The sequence below is a fragment of the Mobula hypostoma genome, chromosome 12 (assembly GCF_963921235.1).
Source record: "Mobula hypostoma chromosome 12, sMobHyp1.1, whole genome shotgun sequence".
Classification (NCBI taxonomy): domain Eukaryota; kingdom Metazoa; phylum Chordata; class Chondrichthyes; order Myliobatiformes; family Myliobatidae; genus Mobula; species Mobula hypostoma.
This window is the reverse complement of record NC_086108.1, coordinates 108,366,989-108,385,110: the sequence shown is the minus strand read 5'-3', so window position 1 is coordinate 108,385,110 and position 18,122 is coordinate 108,366,989. Positions and strand designations below refer to the sequence as shown.

The window sequence follows — 18,122 nt, the reverse complement described above, 5'->3', positions numbered from 1 at the left end:
ACACTTTGGGCCCCATACCTCTCAAAGGATGTGTTGTCATTGGAGAGAGTCCAGAGGAGGTTCACGAGGATGATTCTGGGAATGAAGGGATTAACATTTGAGGTTTTTTTGGCAGCTTTGGGCCTGTACTCACTGGAATTTAGAAAAAAAATCAGGGTATCTCATTGAAACCTATGGGATGTTGGAAGGACTAGATAGTGTGGATGTGGAGAGGATGTTTCCTGTGGTGGGTTGTCCAGAACTAAAGGGCACAGCCTCAAAATTGAGGGGTGACCCTTTAGAGCAGAAGTAAGGAAGAATTTTTTTAACCAGAGAGTAGTGAACCTGTGGAACGCTCTGCCACAGACAGCTGTGGAGGCCAAGTCCGAGGGTATATTTAAAGAGAAAATTGATAGTTTCCTGATTGGTCAGGGCATCAAAGGTTTTGGCGAGAAGGCATGTGTATACAGTTCCGTGGCATCTGGGATCAGCCATGATGGAATAGCGGGGCAGGCTCAATGGGCTGGGTGGCCTAATTCTGCTCCTACGTCTTATGGTCTTATTACCTCCCACGTTCCTAAAAGATGCAGGAGGGTTGGTACCAGTAATTGGCCTTGGTGCATCAGTGATAGGGTGTCAATCACACCAGTGCCCAAGAAGAGATGAGTGAGTTGCCTCAATGAATTTCACCCAGGGGCTCTCACATCTACTGAGATGAAGTGCTTTGAAAGGTTGGTCATGGCCAGAATCAACTCCTGGACCTGGACCTGGACCTGTTGAAGTTTGCCTATCGCCGCAACAGGTCTACAATAGATGCAATCTCACTGGCTCTCCACTCTGTCCTGGATCACCTGCACAATAGTAATATCTATGGCAGGTTACTGGGCAGGTTACTGTTCATTGATTACAGTCCAACATTCAATACAATCATACCGTCAGTTCTAATCAACAAGCTCCAAAACCTGATCCTCTCTACCTCCCTCTGCAACTGGATCCTTGGAACAGCTCCTTCCTCTCTGACATCAGATTTCTCAATGGACAATGAATTCATGAACATTACCTCACTATATTTCATCCTCTCTTTTTGCACTGATATCTGCAGGAGGGCCACAACATTTTGGTCACCTACCCAAATGAACGATGAAAATCAGGATGAAAGAGTACAGAGAAAATTTACAAGATGTTGCCGGGTCTGGAGGAGATTGAATAGATTAGGACTTTAATCCCTGAGACTGTATGCGATTGAGAGGAGATTTGATAGAGGTATACAAATTTATGAGGGGTATAGATAGGGTAAATGCAAGCTGACTTTTTCGACTGAGGTTGGATGGGACTATAACAAGAGGTCACAGGTTAAGAGTGAAAGGTGAAATGTTTAAGGGGAACATGAAGGGAAACTTCTTCACTCAGAGAGTTGTGAGAGTGTGGAATTAGCTGCCAGCACAAGTGGTGCATGTGAGCTCGATTTCAACATTTAAGAGACGTTTGGATAGCTACATGGATGGTGGGGGTTTGGAGGACTATGGTCCCAGTGCAGGTCGATGGGAGTAGGCAGTTTAAATAGAAACATAGAAACATAGAAAATAGGTGCAGGAGTAGGCCATTCGGCCCTTCGAGCCTGCACCGCCATTTATTATGATCATGGCTGATCCTCCAACTCAGAACCCCGCCCCAGCCTTCCCTCCATACCCCCTGACCCCCGTAGCCACAAGGACCATATCTAACTCCCTCTTAAATATAGCCAATGAACTGGCCTCAACAGTTTCCTGTGGCAGAGAATTCCACAGATTCACCACTCTCTGTGTGAAGAAGTTTTTCCTAATCCCGGTCCTAAAAGGCTTCCCCTCTATCCTCAAACTGTGACCCCTCGTTTCAGCATAGTTTCAGCATGTACTAGATGGGCCAAAGGGCCCTCCTTCTCATAGGGTTTGGAGGCTTGCTTGCTTCAATAACTTGGAGAGCTATGTTTGCCGGAGTCAGGGTTTTGTGCTTGACTCTTGATGGGGTCACCCATGCCAAACAGGTCAAAGGGTAGAGGCAAGACTAAGGGGGTACACCAATCCTCCAGATTCGGGGATTCAGCTCAGGGTTAACAACCCCTGACGAGTGGGAAAAAGAATTCTGCGGAAACGGCAATGAAGAATCCTTCTGCATCTGAGTGCAGTACTGTGTAACGCCACTGACATTCAGGGCAGCAAGTAAGTTTTGCACTAATTATTTAATTTAAATTATATACGTATTGCTTATTGTGATTTATAGTGTTTAATTTTTTTTATTATTATGCATTGTAATGAACCGAGCTGCAGAAGAACAAATTTAACAACATACGCCAGTGTTATTAAACCTGATTCTGATTCCTGATGAAGGGTCTCAGCCCAAAACATCGACTGTTTACTCTTTTCCACGGATGCTGCCTGGCCTGCTGAGCTCCTCCAGCATTTTGTGTGCGTTACTCGGATTTCCAGCAGATTTTTTCTCGTTAGTAATCGGTAATAGATTTATTATAGCCTCATGTGGGTTGTACGGGGTGTCCAGGGAGGGGTAGCCCCTCTGGTCAAAGGGCTTGTCATTGTCCATTCAGGGACACTTTGGTCTCACCTATGGTCCCAGGTAGTTCGCGCGTGACAGCAGCCGCGCCCCGGCACGCTGCTTCAACCGGCGGGCTAAACCAGGTGAGGGTAGCTGGAGGCCTTGTACCCCGGTGAGATAGTGACCTGCCTGTTCTAGTTTGTGACGTCATCTCTGGAGGATGGCATCTACAGTGAGATCCAACTGCCAGGAGAGCGCAGGACATGACAAGACACAGAGGACATCATCGTCATCCACTGTAACCAAGGAAGACCTAGTTGGGATGCTGGTTTGTACCACTGGACCCGGAGTTCCAAAGTCAAGAGAGTGGAACTGTACCAGTGCAACAGCTGTTCCCCTTTTAAACACTCTCCCGCACAGGTTTCTTGTCATCGTCGGACAAAACATACAACCGCCAGCACAGTTATATGTACCAAGGTACAGTGAAACACTTCTTTTGCATGCTGTCCCGAAAGTTCATTCTAAATGTAAGTGCTTTGAAGTAGTAAATGAAAAGCAATACCAGAATGCAGAATAGAGCACTACAGTAAGAGAGAAAGTGCAGTACATGCAGACAGTAAGGTGTAAGGCCATGACAAGTCCATCTCATCATACCAGGGAGCTACTTGATATTCTCATAATAGTGGGATAGGAACTGCCCTTTAACCTGGTGGTACATATTTTAATCTTTTGTATCTTTTGCGTGATGGGAGAGGGGAGAAGAGGGAATGCCCGGGATGGATGGGTTTTGATCATGCTGGCTACTTTACTGAGACAGCGGGAAGTGTAGAGAGAGGCCTTGGAGCAGAGGCCGGTATAGGTGGGGACCTGAAGTTTACTGATGGGCTACGGGGCTGTTTTGCTGCTATTTTCTCTGCATACAGTAAACTTTAGCTTAAACAACACACTCAGCAGAAGCTACTGAGTGGCAAATAGTGGAACTGTCAGCTATGAACTTACGCTTTCCTCGTCCCGTAGCTCTTGTAGTCGATGGCCGCTGAGACTCCGACGATAATAGCGGGAATGAGGTAGCCGCAGAGGTAGAAGTATTTTTTCCGAGAGTATTCGCTCTCAAAGACCTCCACCAGCATCAGATAGAGCTGCACACCTTCTAAGCACATCCAAATGAAGGCAGCCAGGAAGAAGAAATGTAGAACCCCAGCAAAAATGGAGCAGGCGATCTGAAACAAGAAAGACACCCTTTCAAACATAAAGGACGACAGGAGCTTTGGGAAAACTTTGCTCTGTCCACTGCACTGGCTAGGATATCCCGGTGACCAAGCATTTTAAGTCCACTTCCCAGTCCAATGTAAAAATATCTGTCCTTGGCCTCCTCTATTGTCAAGTTAGTGCTATATGCAGGTTAGAGGAACAACACCTGATTTGCATGCGAGAAACTCATGGTACTTCTTAAAAGACTTGGTCTGCTTATTGCAAATAGTATAAAAATTGTGTGAGCGATCTCTACTTTTACACATTCTACTGTTAAATAGGATAGAGGGATTTTCACATCCTCTGTAATAATGTTAAATCCTTTCCCCAGTTCTTAATATTAACTATTAGATTTTGAAAGTCCGTTTATTGCTTGTTGGTGGTCAAAACTACCCAATGCGTCACTGGAACAAGCAACACACATCAAAGTTGCTGGTGAACGCAGCAGGCCAAGCAGCACCCAGCATCGGGGACAAATATACAAAAAGGTGGAGGAAAGGGGCCAGTAACATTATGAAAGATCCCATCCACCCTGCTCATGGACTGTCTGTCCATCTCCCATCAGGGAGGAGGCAACATATCATCCACACCAGGACCACCAGACTCAAAAACAGTTACTTTCCCCAAGCAGGAAGGCTGATGGACTCCTTCAGCCACCAACTCCACCACTATTTTATTATTTCCATCAGTCACTTTATGTATTTATAATTTATATTATTGTGTGAATTTGACTATTATAATTGTGTTCTTTATCCTTTGTGGTTTTTTTGTGTTGCATCGGATCTGGAGTAACAATTATTTTGTTCTCCTTTACACCTGTGTACTGGAAATGACATTAAACAAACTTGAACTTTGTTGCACTATTGATGTGATTTTATCTTTAATCGGGATGTGAGAGTGGACCATGAACAGGAGCCAAAGGCTGGCAAACAGACTCGCTCAGGAAGACACCAGGGATGGAATGGATGAGTTGGGCGGAAGGGCCTGTTTCTGTGCTTTCTAACTCCAGTGATATTTAGGTTACCCATTACAGAGTCTACCCCCTCATCATCACCCTTCTTTCCTATTCCTGTCCCAATACACTAAAGCAGGGGTTCCCCACCTGTTTTATGCCATGAACATCTACCATTAACCGAGGGGTCTGTGGACCCCAGGTTTTGAACCCCTGCACTAGAGTGACTGTTTCTGTGCTGTATTGTTCTATGACCCAACGACTCTATCAGGAATAACAGTATGTACCATACTGGATTTCACCATCAGAATCAGAATCAGGTTTATTATCACTGGCGTGTATCATGAAATTTGTACAATGCAATACATGGTAATAGAGAAAGAAAGAAAAGTAAATCAATAAATCTGTAAGGGGTTTCTTCTTTTGTGTTACTGCGTAGGCTAAATAAAATGGCTTCTTTGTTATGTTAACTGCTGAGAAAGTTCTCTCGCTAGCAGCTTGTTTGGGTTACATTGTTGATAAGAGAGCGAACCAACCAATTGGGATAGATGTTATTCTTTCTTGTGTGTCTGTTAGCTATTGTGATGCACGGGTTTTTGGGGCAGAAGGCACGATGGGGAGAGAGAGAGTGTGGACGCGGTGCTGTGAGCTGGCTAACGGGGTCGGACCCTGAGCAGGAGTCCGAGGTCCAGGGTGTTCGGCGAGGAGAGGAGACGGAGACAGACTCGTGTGGAACATCTGGTCGACCACCGTGATTGGTCCCAGGCGGCGGGTTGAAATGGTCAGGGGGGATCAAATGGTGAAGAGACGATCGTTACTAGAGTTCCAACTGTTTGTGCACGAAGAGATGGAACTTGATAAGTTTGGTGCCTTTGATTTTCCTTTTATATTTTATCTCTATTAATTATATAGTTCCAGTAATATCTATAAATTGTAATCAATTAATCGTATATGGTGTTTTGTCTGTTATTTGGCGGGGTGGGGTACAATCACACAGCATCCACACAAACTTTAATTACCTAGTTTGGCGGGGCTGAAGGCCTAGACAGCGAGTTCACCGAGCCTGAGGCTTACCAGGGGACTACAATCAATTACAGTATATATATGTGTGTGTGTATATTAAATAGATTAAAAATAGTCCAAAAACTGAAATAATATAAAAATAAATTGAGTTCATGGGTTCAATGTCCATTTAGGAATCGTATGGCAGAGGGGAAGAAGCTGTTCCTGAACCACTGAGTATGTGCCTTCAGGCTTCTGTACCTCCTCCCTGACGGTAACAATGGCTGAAGGGGCTCCTTGATAATGGACACTGTCTTTTTGAGGTACTGCTCAGGTTTCAAGGATCTATAGAATCTGTGTATATAATGTTAAGGTGATTGGAGGAACATTCAGTCAGAGGAAGTTTTTTTTACACAGATGCCTGGAATGCACGGCCAGCAGTGGTGGTAGAGGCAGATACATTAAGGACTTACGATGGACACATGGATGACTGAGAAATAGAGGGCAACGTGCAAAGGAAGGGTTAGATTAACCAAGGAGTAGGTTAAAAGGTCGGCACAACTTTGATGTCCAAAGGGCCTAAATCATGCTAAACTGTTCTGTTCTACATCCTGCACCTCATCACAACCCACATCTTGGAACTCCTTGGCTGGCAGACACAATGAGCTTCTAATGGCTAATTGGCCACTTAGATCAGGCCTACATAATGAAAGTGGCAAAATACCCATTCACACATAAAAGTTGCTCGTGAACGGGTGAGAATGACAAGTAATTTCACCAACCATAAAAGCATTGTCTCTCTCTGTAACTCATAAAGCAAAACTAGAAACGATTATTATCAGTTGACCACTCTTCTCTTAAAGAATGAAAACAATTATGTCCATTGTTCAAATAACCAGTGACATTTATATAGACGACTAATCACTGCAGGCCCAAATTCAAATTTTGCAATTGTTAAATAATTCATCATCTTTCTATGTAATTACATTAACAAATTCACAGTACCAATCACAAATGCATCTAATCTACCTGACCTTCCTTAGAAGCAACAATATTTGATGAGATGAGGTGGGCGATTGGATAAACAAATGGATACTAATTATAAAGGATTTGATGGGTTACCAGACAGAAAAAAAAAACTCCATCATTTTTAGTGTCCGCTTTAAAGCAGATTCCTGGTGGCCTTTTCGATTCAAATTAACTTAAATGTAAATGAAAGTTCAAAGTAGTTTTATTATCACAGTACATATATGTCACCATATACTACCCTAACCTCTAAGAAGACCACAACATCATTGTGGTTTGGAGGCTTGTGTGCCTCAGTGACCTGGAGAACCTGATGGTCAAAGGTCTTGATGCTTTCAGCTCCACTAGTTTGGGAGTTGGGTGGTTGAAGGTCCTGATCCTCACTGGTACCAAAGACAAGGACCACACCATTCAGAACTTGGAACTCAGGAGAGAGGGGAAAAGTGAGAAAGAAGGAACAAAAGAGAGTGAGAGAGAGCAAGTGAGAGAGGGAGGATGAAGGAATGAGAAAAATGTCAGATGAAAAGTAGGATTGACAACAGCGAAAGTAGATGTGAATAGAGAAAACAAGTAGAGGGGAAGAAAAGCAAGAACTTGCATTTCATGAATGCAAGAGATTCTGCAGATGCTGATAATCCGGAGCAACACACACAATGCTGAGCTCCTCCAGCATTTAAAGTGTTAACTCAAGAACTTGCATTTATTTGGCAACTTTCAGTTTTTTAAGGTGTGAGGAGGAATTTCTTTAGTCAGAGGGTGGTGAGTTTGTAGGATTCACTGTGGAGGCCCAGTCATTGGGTAAATTTGATAGGTTCTTGATTAGTAAGGTTATTGAGAGAAGGACAACAAAGGCAGGGCATCAAAGATTATGGGAAAAAGGGAGGAGAATGGAGCTGAGGGGATAATAAACCAGCTATGATGGAATGGCAGAAGAGACTCAATGGGCTGAAAGGCCTAATTCTGTTCCTACGTCTTATGGTCTAAGACAAGGGGTTCCCGACCTTTTTAATAACATGGACCCCTATCATTATCCGAGAGTCCCATGGACCGCAGATTGGAAACCCCTATATATCCCACAACATTTTAGAGCTAGGGAAGGATTTTTCAAGGGGCAGTCTCTTCTTGTGATTTGAGAAACATGGACAGGAGGTTCACACACTCTAAGTAAAAAATAGTTGAACAACTCTGCTGAGAGACACTTGTCATTCGTGGCACAGTGGATGGCTCCCCTTCTCTGAAAATCATGCTCTGGGAGCTTTGACATTCAGCCAAGACAGTGAAGAGTAGGATCATATTGGGAAGACAGGGTCAGGTGTGAGGCCTGTGTGACATGTAAACCATGGACCCGGAGCCATTCACCTGAATGGCATACTCCTTTGCTGTAGACTCTAAACCTTACAGAACAATCAAGTCTGCAGTTTGCTTCAAATACTCCATGCACTCGTCTCCTACGAGCAATCTTGATTGCTGACCTTGCCATCTTTGCTTGCTCAACATGACAAATTGGCTGTTGCTAAGCAAGGCCTGAACTTAAGATCACAAGCATTAACAGGTTAAATAGGCCACACCCAAGTTTTTGTGTAGAAATTCACATTCATTTCACAGTGAGGTAATCACTCACCAGTAACCACTACCCTCTGTTCCGCCGCTCCCCCACTTTATTTTCCTCTCACACCTTTCCTATTGCTTCCCCACCTTCATGACCAGCCATCCATCTCCCTCTAGTCCCCCACCTCCTTCCCTTCCTCCCACAGTCCACAGCCTTCTCCTATCAGATTCCACCTCCTTCAGCCCTTTACATCTTCCACCTATCCCCTCTCAGCTTCTTACTTCACCCCCACACCACCCCCCCAGCTTCTTCCCATCCACCAACCTTCCCCCTCACTTGGTCTCACTTATCACTTGCCAGCTCCAACCGTTTTATTCTGGCACCTTCTCCCTTCCTTTCCAGTCCTGATGAAGGGCCTTGGCCCAAAACATCAACTGTTTATTCATCTCCATTGACACTGCCTGTCCTGCTCAGTTCCTCCAGCATGGTATGTATCTGTTACCTTTGATAGATGCTAGTGATTAAGTGTTTGCCATTGGTTCCCAGGTAATTGTATGAACAACAAACACGAGAAAATCTGCCGATGCTGGAGATCCAAAGCAAAATGCTGGAGGAACTCGGCAGGTCAGGCAGCATCTATGGAGATGAATAAACAGTTGACATTTCAGATCAAGACCATTTTTCAGAACTGGAAAGGAAAGGGGAAGACACCAGAAAAAAAAGGCGGGGAGAGGGAAAGGAGGATAGCTAAAAGGTGATAGGTGAAGCAAGGCGGGTTGGAAAGGTCAAGGGCTGGAGAAGAAAGAATCTGATAGGAGAGGAGAGTGGATCATAGGAGAAAGGGAAGGAAATAGGTGAGAAGGAGTAAAAGGTCAGAGCAGGGAATAAACAAGTATTTTATCCACAATTGTCCTTGAAGCATTGTTGTTCAGCTGGTAAAATTTAATCTGAACAATTATATCAGTCTGCATAAAATGGTTCCAAGTTATTGTTTTTTTATCAAGTTACACACACAAACTGCTGGAGGAACCCAGCAGGTCAAGCAGCATCTACATAGGGGAATAAACAGTCAACTTCTTGGCTTGAGACCCTTCATTCGGCCTGAAACGCCGTCTATTCGTTTCTTCTCCATAGTTTTCATTTTTTCATTTAGGAACAAAATGCAGAACAGGCCTTTCCAGCTAAACAAGCCACATCGCCCAGCAAGCCACCTATTTAACCTGGCCTAATCACAGGACAATTACAATGACCAATTAACCTACCAACCCCGGTATCTCTTTGTGGGAGAAAACCAGAGGCAGCTACATTAGGGACGTTTAAGAAGCATTCACTGTAGATAGGCACATGAATGTGAGGAAAATGGAAAGATATGAACATTGTGTAGGCAGAAGAGATTAGTTTAGATACCCCATTATAGGAAGGAAATTGAGGCTTTGGAGAAGGTGCAGAAGTTTACCAGGATGCTGCTTGGATTAGAGGTCTTGTGCTATAATGAGAGGTTGGACAAACTTGGGTTGTTTTCTCTGGGACGGCGGAGGCTGAGGAGAGATCTGATCGAAGTTTATGTGATTATGAGAGGCATAGATAGAGTAGCCAGACAGTATCTTTTCCCCAGGGTCAAAATCTCTAATACCAGAGGTCATACATTTAAGGCGAGGGGGGTAATTTCAAAGGAGTTGTGAGAGGCAAATTTTTTTACATAGAGAGTGGTAAGTACCAGGAATGTGTTGCCTGGTACTATGGTAGAGGCAGATAGCTTAGAGACTTTTAAGAGACGTTCAGATAGGCACATGAATGTGAGTAAAATGGAAGGATATGGACATTGTGTAGGCAGAAGGGATTTGTGTAGTTGGCCATTTGATTATTAATTTGGCACAGCATTATAAGCTGAAGGGCCTGTTCGTGTGCTATAGTGTTCTAAACCAGAGCACCCAGAGGAAATCCATGTGATCATAAGGAGAACGTACGAACTCCTTCCAGAATTGAACTCTGAACTCCGATGTCCCAAGCTGTAATAGCGTCACCCTAGCAACCACTATGCCACCGTAGCACCCCACCGCTGCTGCTGCCTGACCTGCTGAGCTCTTCCGTCATTTTCTGAGTGTTGCCGCATCACCAGGCTAGACCCATACCTGGTAGTTCACCTTATTGACGCCCACCAGGAAGATGAATTCCGCGACAAACAGGTTGATGCACAGGTTCTTGTGGATGGTGTTCCGGTCGCTTTGGAGGCCTCGGAAGAAGCAGAAGGTGAAGATGCAAATGCCCAGGCAGACGAGGGAGATGATGATTCCCACCCAGGTGATCATGGAGAGGATTAGTTCATGCATTTCGTTGGTGAACTGCAGGCAAAGAATGAACATGTACAAATAGTGCATCCTTACAGGTAACGGCTCGCCCACACAATGGCAACCCACTGTTTTGTATTTTTATTACTTTTATATTCAGAGATACAACATGGTAACAGGCCCTTCCAGTCCAATAAGCCCACACTGTCCAATTCCACCCATGTGGCCCGTAAATCTACTAACTCCTACATCTTTGGAATGTGGGAGGAAATAAGAGCATCTGGAAAACACTCGCGTGGTAAAGGGCCGAAAGTACAATCTCCTTACAGAGAGCAGTGGGAATTGAACCCATCTCGCTGGTACTATAACAGACATCCCACCCTGCGAAAAATCATTTCAGGGAGGTAGCACCATCAATTTGCGGGAGACTTCCTGGAGAGGTGGGATGTCTGCAATAGAGTAGCTCCTTAGCAGCTAACCAGCTAGTTTAAATAACGTTAGTTATGCTAATGAACGAATGAAACCTGTTAAACTCACCTCAACACGTCTTTTACAGTCTTAACCCACCACGGGCAATAGAAAAGTCACTGTTGCAAACAGTGCAGCGAGCAACACTGTCATTATTTTTGACCCCTATTAGGCAGGGGTACACTTTAGTGTAGTCTGGGGTGATGTAAGTTTTATATTTTTTTTGGAACACTGCCATGGCGCTCTCTCTCTCTCGTGGTCACTCGCGCACTCTTGCTTGCTTTCTCTCTTGCTCTCTCGCGCTCTCGCTTGCTTTCTCTCTTGCTCTCCCGCGCTCTCTCGTTCGTGCACTGTCGCATGCTTTCTCTCTCGCGTGCGGTCTCTCTTGCTTTCTCTCGCTCGCTCTCAAAAAAATTGATTTCCATGATATTGTATATAGTTTGCGGGCATCAGGGAGCCACGGTTCATATGTGGGAGACTCCCGGAACTTCCGGGAGAGGTGGGATGTCTGCTGTGATAGCGTTATGCTAACTGCCACGCTACTGTGCCCACCCCCAGAAGCAGAAAGAGAAGTCAGCTGAAGTTCAAGATTCTTGATAAGACTAAGCTTGGAGTATTTTGTATAGGGTGCCATGCCTTCTCCTCTTTTACATAACAATAATAAAGCAATTTATCAATTTAGAATATCATAGATAGAGTCATAGTATATTACAGTACAAAAACCAGCCAATGGGTCCATCTATTCCACGCTAGATCATTTAAACTGCCTAGTCCCACTGACTTTCACTGGGACTGTAGCCTTCCATATCCCTCCCATCCACGTATCTATCTAAACTTCTATTAAACATTGAAATTGAAATCGCACCCACCACTTGTGCTGGCGGCTTGTACCAGACTCTCATGACTCACCGAATGAAGAAGTTTCCCCTTAAACGTTTCACCTTTAACCCATGAACTCTAGCTGTAGTCTCACCCAACCTCAGTGGAAAAAGCTTATTTATACCTGTTGACTTTTTACAACTATATTTAGAGATACAGTATGGAACAGGCTCTTCTGGCCGAACAGGCCACTCCACCCAGCAACCCACCTATTTGACCTGAGCCTAATCACAGGACAATTCACAATGACCAATTAACCTACTAACCGATACGTCTTTAGACTGTGGGAAGAAACTGGAGCACCTGGAGGAAACCCACGTGTGGTCACAGGGAGAATGTGAAGCTCCAAATTCCCTGAGCTGTAATAGTGTGTCTCTGACTGCTAAGCCACTGTGGCATGCCTCCTGTAGACTAAAAAGTCAGCACAACATTGTGGGCCAAAAGGCCTGTACTGTAGCGTTTATGTACTATGCTCTGTCTCACCCCCTACTATGCTTCAGTGCACAGAATGAGCCCGAGAGTCTACCAGCAGCTCACCTCAATCTCCTTGTGGGCCATGATGATGGCAAAATTGGTCAGGTGCCTGCATTCGCACTTTGTGTGGGTCCTGTTGGTGTCGATCAGCTTACAGCCCTGAGTGGACCAAAACCCCATCATCGTTCGTTCCGAGTAGCTCCAGAATGAGCAGTTTGCATTGAAGTAGTTATCAGGCTGGAAGGAGGAAGAGGCAAGAGAGAAGGTCAAGACTTGCTCAGAATCTGAATCAGCTTTATTTTCACTGACATACTTAGTGAAAGTTGTTGTTTTATAGCAGCAGTGCAGTGTAAAAAATACTATAAGTTACAATAATAAGTATTATTAAATAGTGCGGAAAAGGACCAAAAAGTGAAGTAGTGTTTGTGGGTTCAATGCCCGTTGAGAGATCAGATGGCAGAGGGGAAGAAGCTGTGTCTCAAGATTCATGGTTCAAGTTTATTCATCACGAGTACATCGAAACAAACAGTGAAATGTGTCGTTTGCGTTACCAACCAATACTCGGAGGGTGTGCCGGGGCAGCCCTTGTATTCCGGGCTCCTGTGCCTCCTGTACCTCCTCCCTGATGGTAGTAACGAATAGAGGGTATGTCCAGGATGGTGAGAGTCCTTAATGATGGATGCTACCTTCTTGAGGCTCAGACTTTTCAACACCACTACCCATGAGGCAGCCAGCTAGGCCTACAATCCCCCGTATTTTATTTATTATTTTATTTAGCGATACAGTGCAGAGTAGGCCCTTCCGGCCCTTCACTCTGCACCGCCCCACTAACCCGATTAACCCTAACCTAATCACGGGACAGCTTACCATGACCAATTAAACTGCCCGGTATGTCTTTGGACTGTGGGAGGACCTGGGGGAAACCCGCACACTCCACAGAGAGGATGTTCAGAGACTCCTGACAGAAGGGCGCTGGAATTGAACTCGGGCTGCAGAACGCCGGGAGCAGTACTAGTGTCACACTAACCGCTACACTGCGGCTGAGCCCCTTTTTCCCGATCCTGGGCATTGATGCCTCCGTACCAGATGGCGAAGCAATCAGTCAGAATGCTCAACACGGTACGCTTTGTAGAAATTTGCGAGAGCCTTTGGTGACAGTTGGGTCTCCTCAACTGTGAAAAAAGCCATTCTGATTGCTGTGCTGCAGTATTGCAAAGGCAGCTGGCTGAAAGGATCACAGCTGGATGAACGGTGTCATGTTCGGATTTATGTAACACATGTACATCAAACACACAGTGGAATATGTCTATCTATCGATTTATTTATTGAAATACAGTTAGTTCCCTTCCGGCCCTTCGAGCCACACTGACCATCAAACTCTGACTTACATCCTAACCATAAGTGACACGCTTTTCATTATCTTGGCCCGCAGGAAAGATTCAAACCGGGGCCCGTTCAACGTGGCCGAGTTGCCTGGGCGGGGTGTCTGATGTTGAACGACCCAAAACATCCGATAACCACAGGTTACATCACTGTCAATGTGTTCCAGCACACACCAGGTTAATAAAGGCCAGTTGTGTTGGACCGTGTTAATGAAGGCGTGAGCCAGATCAAGGCGGTAGAGTCGAGAGAAACTGACACAACCTCTAGTAACACAACAGGAATAATTTTCCCCACTGCATGCATAATTCCAAGCTACACACCCTGCTGGGGGCAGCCCACACTTTACAGCACCAAAATAGCATGCTGATAACGTTCAGAGAACAGCGCAAGCAACACCAACAGAGCACAACAAACAACAATGGCAAGCAAAGAGACCCTTTCCTCCTTACCACCCACCTGGTCACGCGCACACACTCACACAGGACGCGCTGCCTCCAAGCCTCCAGCCTGACGTGGACTCCATGAAGAAGCCTACAGCTTTTAGGAACTCTCCCCATGGGTGTTACATAGCCGTGGGGGCGAGGCAACTACCAAAAGAGGAGGGGTCAGGAGTCTCTGATCATGCAACCTTTCCACCTCGCTCCTGCCCCACCTTGAACTATGACATTGGCGCTCCACTCTGTAGAGATGGCTCTTTCTAGTGGCCATGAGATCTAGCTCTGATGACTAGTAGGACCAGAGCACTGAGAACTCAAGACAGGCAGATACATATGGCATTACCACTATGTCACAGAGCAGTCTTTGGAACAGAGATGAGGAGGAATTTCTTCAGCCACAGGGTGGTGAATCTGCAGAAGGCATTCTGCTTGAGACACCAACAGAATCAACAAACTCATTTGCAAGGCTAGTGATGTTGTGGGGATGGAACTGGACTCTCTCACTGTGGTGTCTGAAAAGAGGATGCTGTGTAAGTTGCATGCCATCTTGGACAATGTCTCCCACCCACTACATAATGTACTGGGTGGGCACAGGAGTACATTCAGCCAGAGACTCATTCCACCGAGATGCAGCACAGAGCGTCATAGGAAGTCATTCCTGCCTGTGGCCATTAAACTTTACAACTACTCCCTTGGAGGGTCAGACACCCTGAGCCAATAGGCTGGTCCTGGACTTATTTCCTGGCATAATTTACATATTACTATAATTATTTATGGTTTTATTACTATTTATTATTTATGGAGCAACTGTAACGAAAACCAATTTCCCCCGGGATCAATAAAGTATGACTATGACTATGTGAAGGCCAAGTCATTGGGGATATTTAAAGTAGAGGTTGACTGGTTCCTGATTAGTAAAGGTGTCAAAGGTTATGGGGTAAAGGCAGGAGAATGGGGTTGAGAAGGATAATAAATCAGCCATGATTGAATGATGGAGCAGACTTGATGGGCCAAATGGCCTAATTCTGTTCCAATATCTTATGGTCTTATGGAGATGTTCACTCACATGCCCCTGCCATGGGTTGTTTCCTCTTTTGCTGGAGTTCATAAAGAATATTATTTCTCAAGTTTCTGTCAGAGGGATAGAGCTGGTTTGTGGGTTGACTGATTTACTTTAGTTTAAAGATTAGTTTTATTTGTCACCTATACAATGAGACATCAAAATATACAATGAGATGCGTCATTTGCATCAACCACAAACATAGTCTGAAGATGTACCTGGGGGCAGCCTGTGTGTATGTCCACACATCCAGTGTCAACATAGCATGTCCACAACTTACTAACCCAAATCTTTATGTGCTTAGACCGGGGGTTCCCAACCTTTTTTATGCCATGGAGCCTTACAATTAACCGAAGGCTCCACGGACTCCAGGTTGGGAACCCCTGGTTTAGAACCTTGGGAGGAAACCGGAGCACCCGGAGGAAATCCTTGTGGTCACAGGGAGAATGTACAAACTCCCTGTACAAACACATGCAGGCATGTGTTCCAAAATACAGTGAAAAGCTTGTCTTGAAAACTGTTTATACAGATCAAATCATTACACAGTGCAGTGAGGTAAAACAATAATAATGCAGAATAAAGTGTAACAGCTACAGAGAAAGTGCAGTGTAGGTAAATGATGAAGTTCAAGGTCATAACAAGGTAAATTGCGAGGTCAAGACTCAATCTTGTTGTACAGGAGGTCTCTTCAAGAGTCTGTTAACAGTGTGGCAGAAGCTGTGTTTCAGCCTGGTGGTACGAGCCTTCAGGCTTTTGTATCTTCTGCCGGATGGGACAGGGGAGAAGAGAGAATGTCTGGGGTAGGTCACATCTTTCATTGTGTTGGCTGCTCTACCGAGGCAGTGAGAAGTGTGGACAGCGTCCATGGAGAGGAGGCTGGTTATCGTGACGTGCTGAGCTGTGTTCACAACTCTCTGCAGCCTCTTGCCATACCAAGTCGTGATACATCCGGACAGAATGCTTTCAATGTCCTTGACATCCGTACATGAACAGTGGCAGCGCCGCTCCAGGGACCCGCGGTTTGATCCTGACTTTGAGTCCTGTCTGTGCGGAGTTTTCATGTCCTCTCTGTGAATGTGTGTGCTCGCCACAAGTGCTTTAGCTTTCTTCCACATCTGAGAGATGTTCAGGTTGCTGGGTTAATTGACTGCTTGAAAACACCTACCACCAGGCTCGAAGGCAGCTTCATCCTGCTTTAGTAAGAATCTTAGACAGTTGCCTTGAACAATAAAGATATACTTTTGATCTCACAATTTACCATGTCATGGCATTTCAATGTTATATCTCTATCTGCACTTCACTTTCTCAGTAGCTGCTGTGGTATATTTTGGATTCTGTTATTGCTCTTTTAATTCTGTGCTACATCAAAGTTCTTAACTTTGGAATGATCTGTATGGAAGGCACACAAAACTAAGATTTGTTGTATACAGAAAAGTTTAATTTGCTAAACTCTGATACACTGAGCTGTAATAACATCGCAATAACCAATACGCTACCAATTGTTAGAGGAAGGCTGCAGGAGTTTTAGAGAGGATTGATTGCTTGCATGGTGGGTGGTGGGGGGAGCTGATGCTTTTGCTGAGGCGGGGGGGGAGGAGAGAGAAGGCTGATAGTTTTGCTGCTGCTTGTGCGTGGGAGGTGCGAGCAGGAGCTTTGGGGTTCTAACATATTTCTATCATTCATTCCTTCGGGTTTTTCTTCTGTTTTGTGGATGTCCTTGAAGATTAAGAATTTCAGGTTGAATATTGTATACATTCATTGATATTCAATTGAATTGTTGAACCATTGATGCAGAGGAGATTTACCAGGATGCTGCCTGATTAGAGGGCATGTCTTATGAAGATATAGGTGTGTGCTAAAGTCATAAACAAATATAGATAGCTAGGGTGCCCAAGACTTTTGGACAGTACTGTATATTATGTCTTCACAGTGTTACGAGAATACACATAAAATTAAGATGTTTGCTGGCCTGGGCTAGCATCAGTGGCATCAGCAGTTGGTCTGCCACCTGCCCTCAGGGGAAGGAGAGATAAGGAACAATGGAGCAGCGTCTGGAGATGTGTAATGAAGGGATGTGGGAGAGAGAGCTGTCTGGAGCGGCTCCCCCCTTTGAACCCTGAACTGTTTGAAGTGATGGACAGGCGATACCCCAGCAGGGGGATAAAAAGGGACAGGTTCGCTAAGGCGACACACACGCCACCCGAGGTAACGAGACTCTGGAAGCGGTGCGCCTCTCACGAGTGGGTGAGAAGTGCCAGACAACGACAAGGGTGGAAAGGTACGATCAGCGGGAACCCGGTGTGTGTCCGCCCTTGCCTGGGTGCCGGGTTCACTGCAGAGGATCGACCGCATCTGGAGGAGGGGTCACAGTCGGTGACCTCAGGTGACATCACCAAGGACCCGCCCAAAAGTTGCTTGGGAGCAATCTCGCTGATCTGTGAGTGAAGCTGTGCTGAATGATGAGTTGTTCCTGTTCTCTGTCTCTCTTCCCCCACCCTGTCCATCGCCATGGCCACGATTACTGCGAACTGAACTACTAACTGGACTGAACTTTGAGTCATTTTGAAATTGGTCATTTACTCCTAGACAACGATAGAGCTTGATTGATGCTGTTATCTTAATGCTGTGCACATGTGTGTTTATCATCACTGAACTGTTGCATTTATTATCCTTTCGATTACTGTGTTGCTTGTTTCTTTAATAAAACTTTCTTAGTTCTAGTACTCCAGACTCCAACTGAGTGATCCATTTCTGCTGGTTTGGCAACCCAGTTACGGGGTACGTAACATAAGTGGGGTTCTCGTCCGCGATTTTGAACGCTAAATTTGGGACGGAGTAAATTGAT

General features: G+C 45.2%; 1 protein-coding gene across 11 annotated transcripts in view; it reads right to left on the bottom strand.

The window, feature by feature from the left end:
* The window catches only part of adgrl2a (adhesion G protein-coupled receptor L2a), a 982,900-nt gene that overhangs the window by 57,553 nt on the left and 907,225 nt on the right, over positions 1–18,122 (bottom strand). For all 11 annotated transcript variants that reach the window (XM_063064760.1, XM_063064761.1, XM_063064767.1 and 8 more), the window contains 3 exons: positions 12,461–12,634; positions 10,421–10,630; positions 3,508–3,728 (listed from right to left, as the gene is read on the bottom strand). In XM_063064760.1, the coding sequence (XP_062920830.1) occupies positions 3,508–3,728; positions 10,421–10,630; positions 12,461–12,634 (605 nt within the window). The remainder of the gene's footprint in view (positions 1–3,507; positions 3,729–10,420; positions 10,631–12,460; positions 12,635–18,122) is intronic.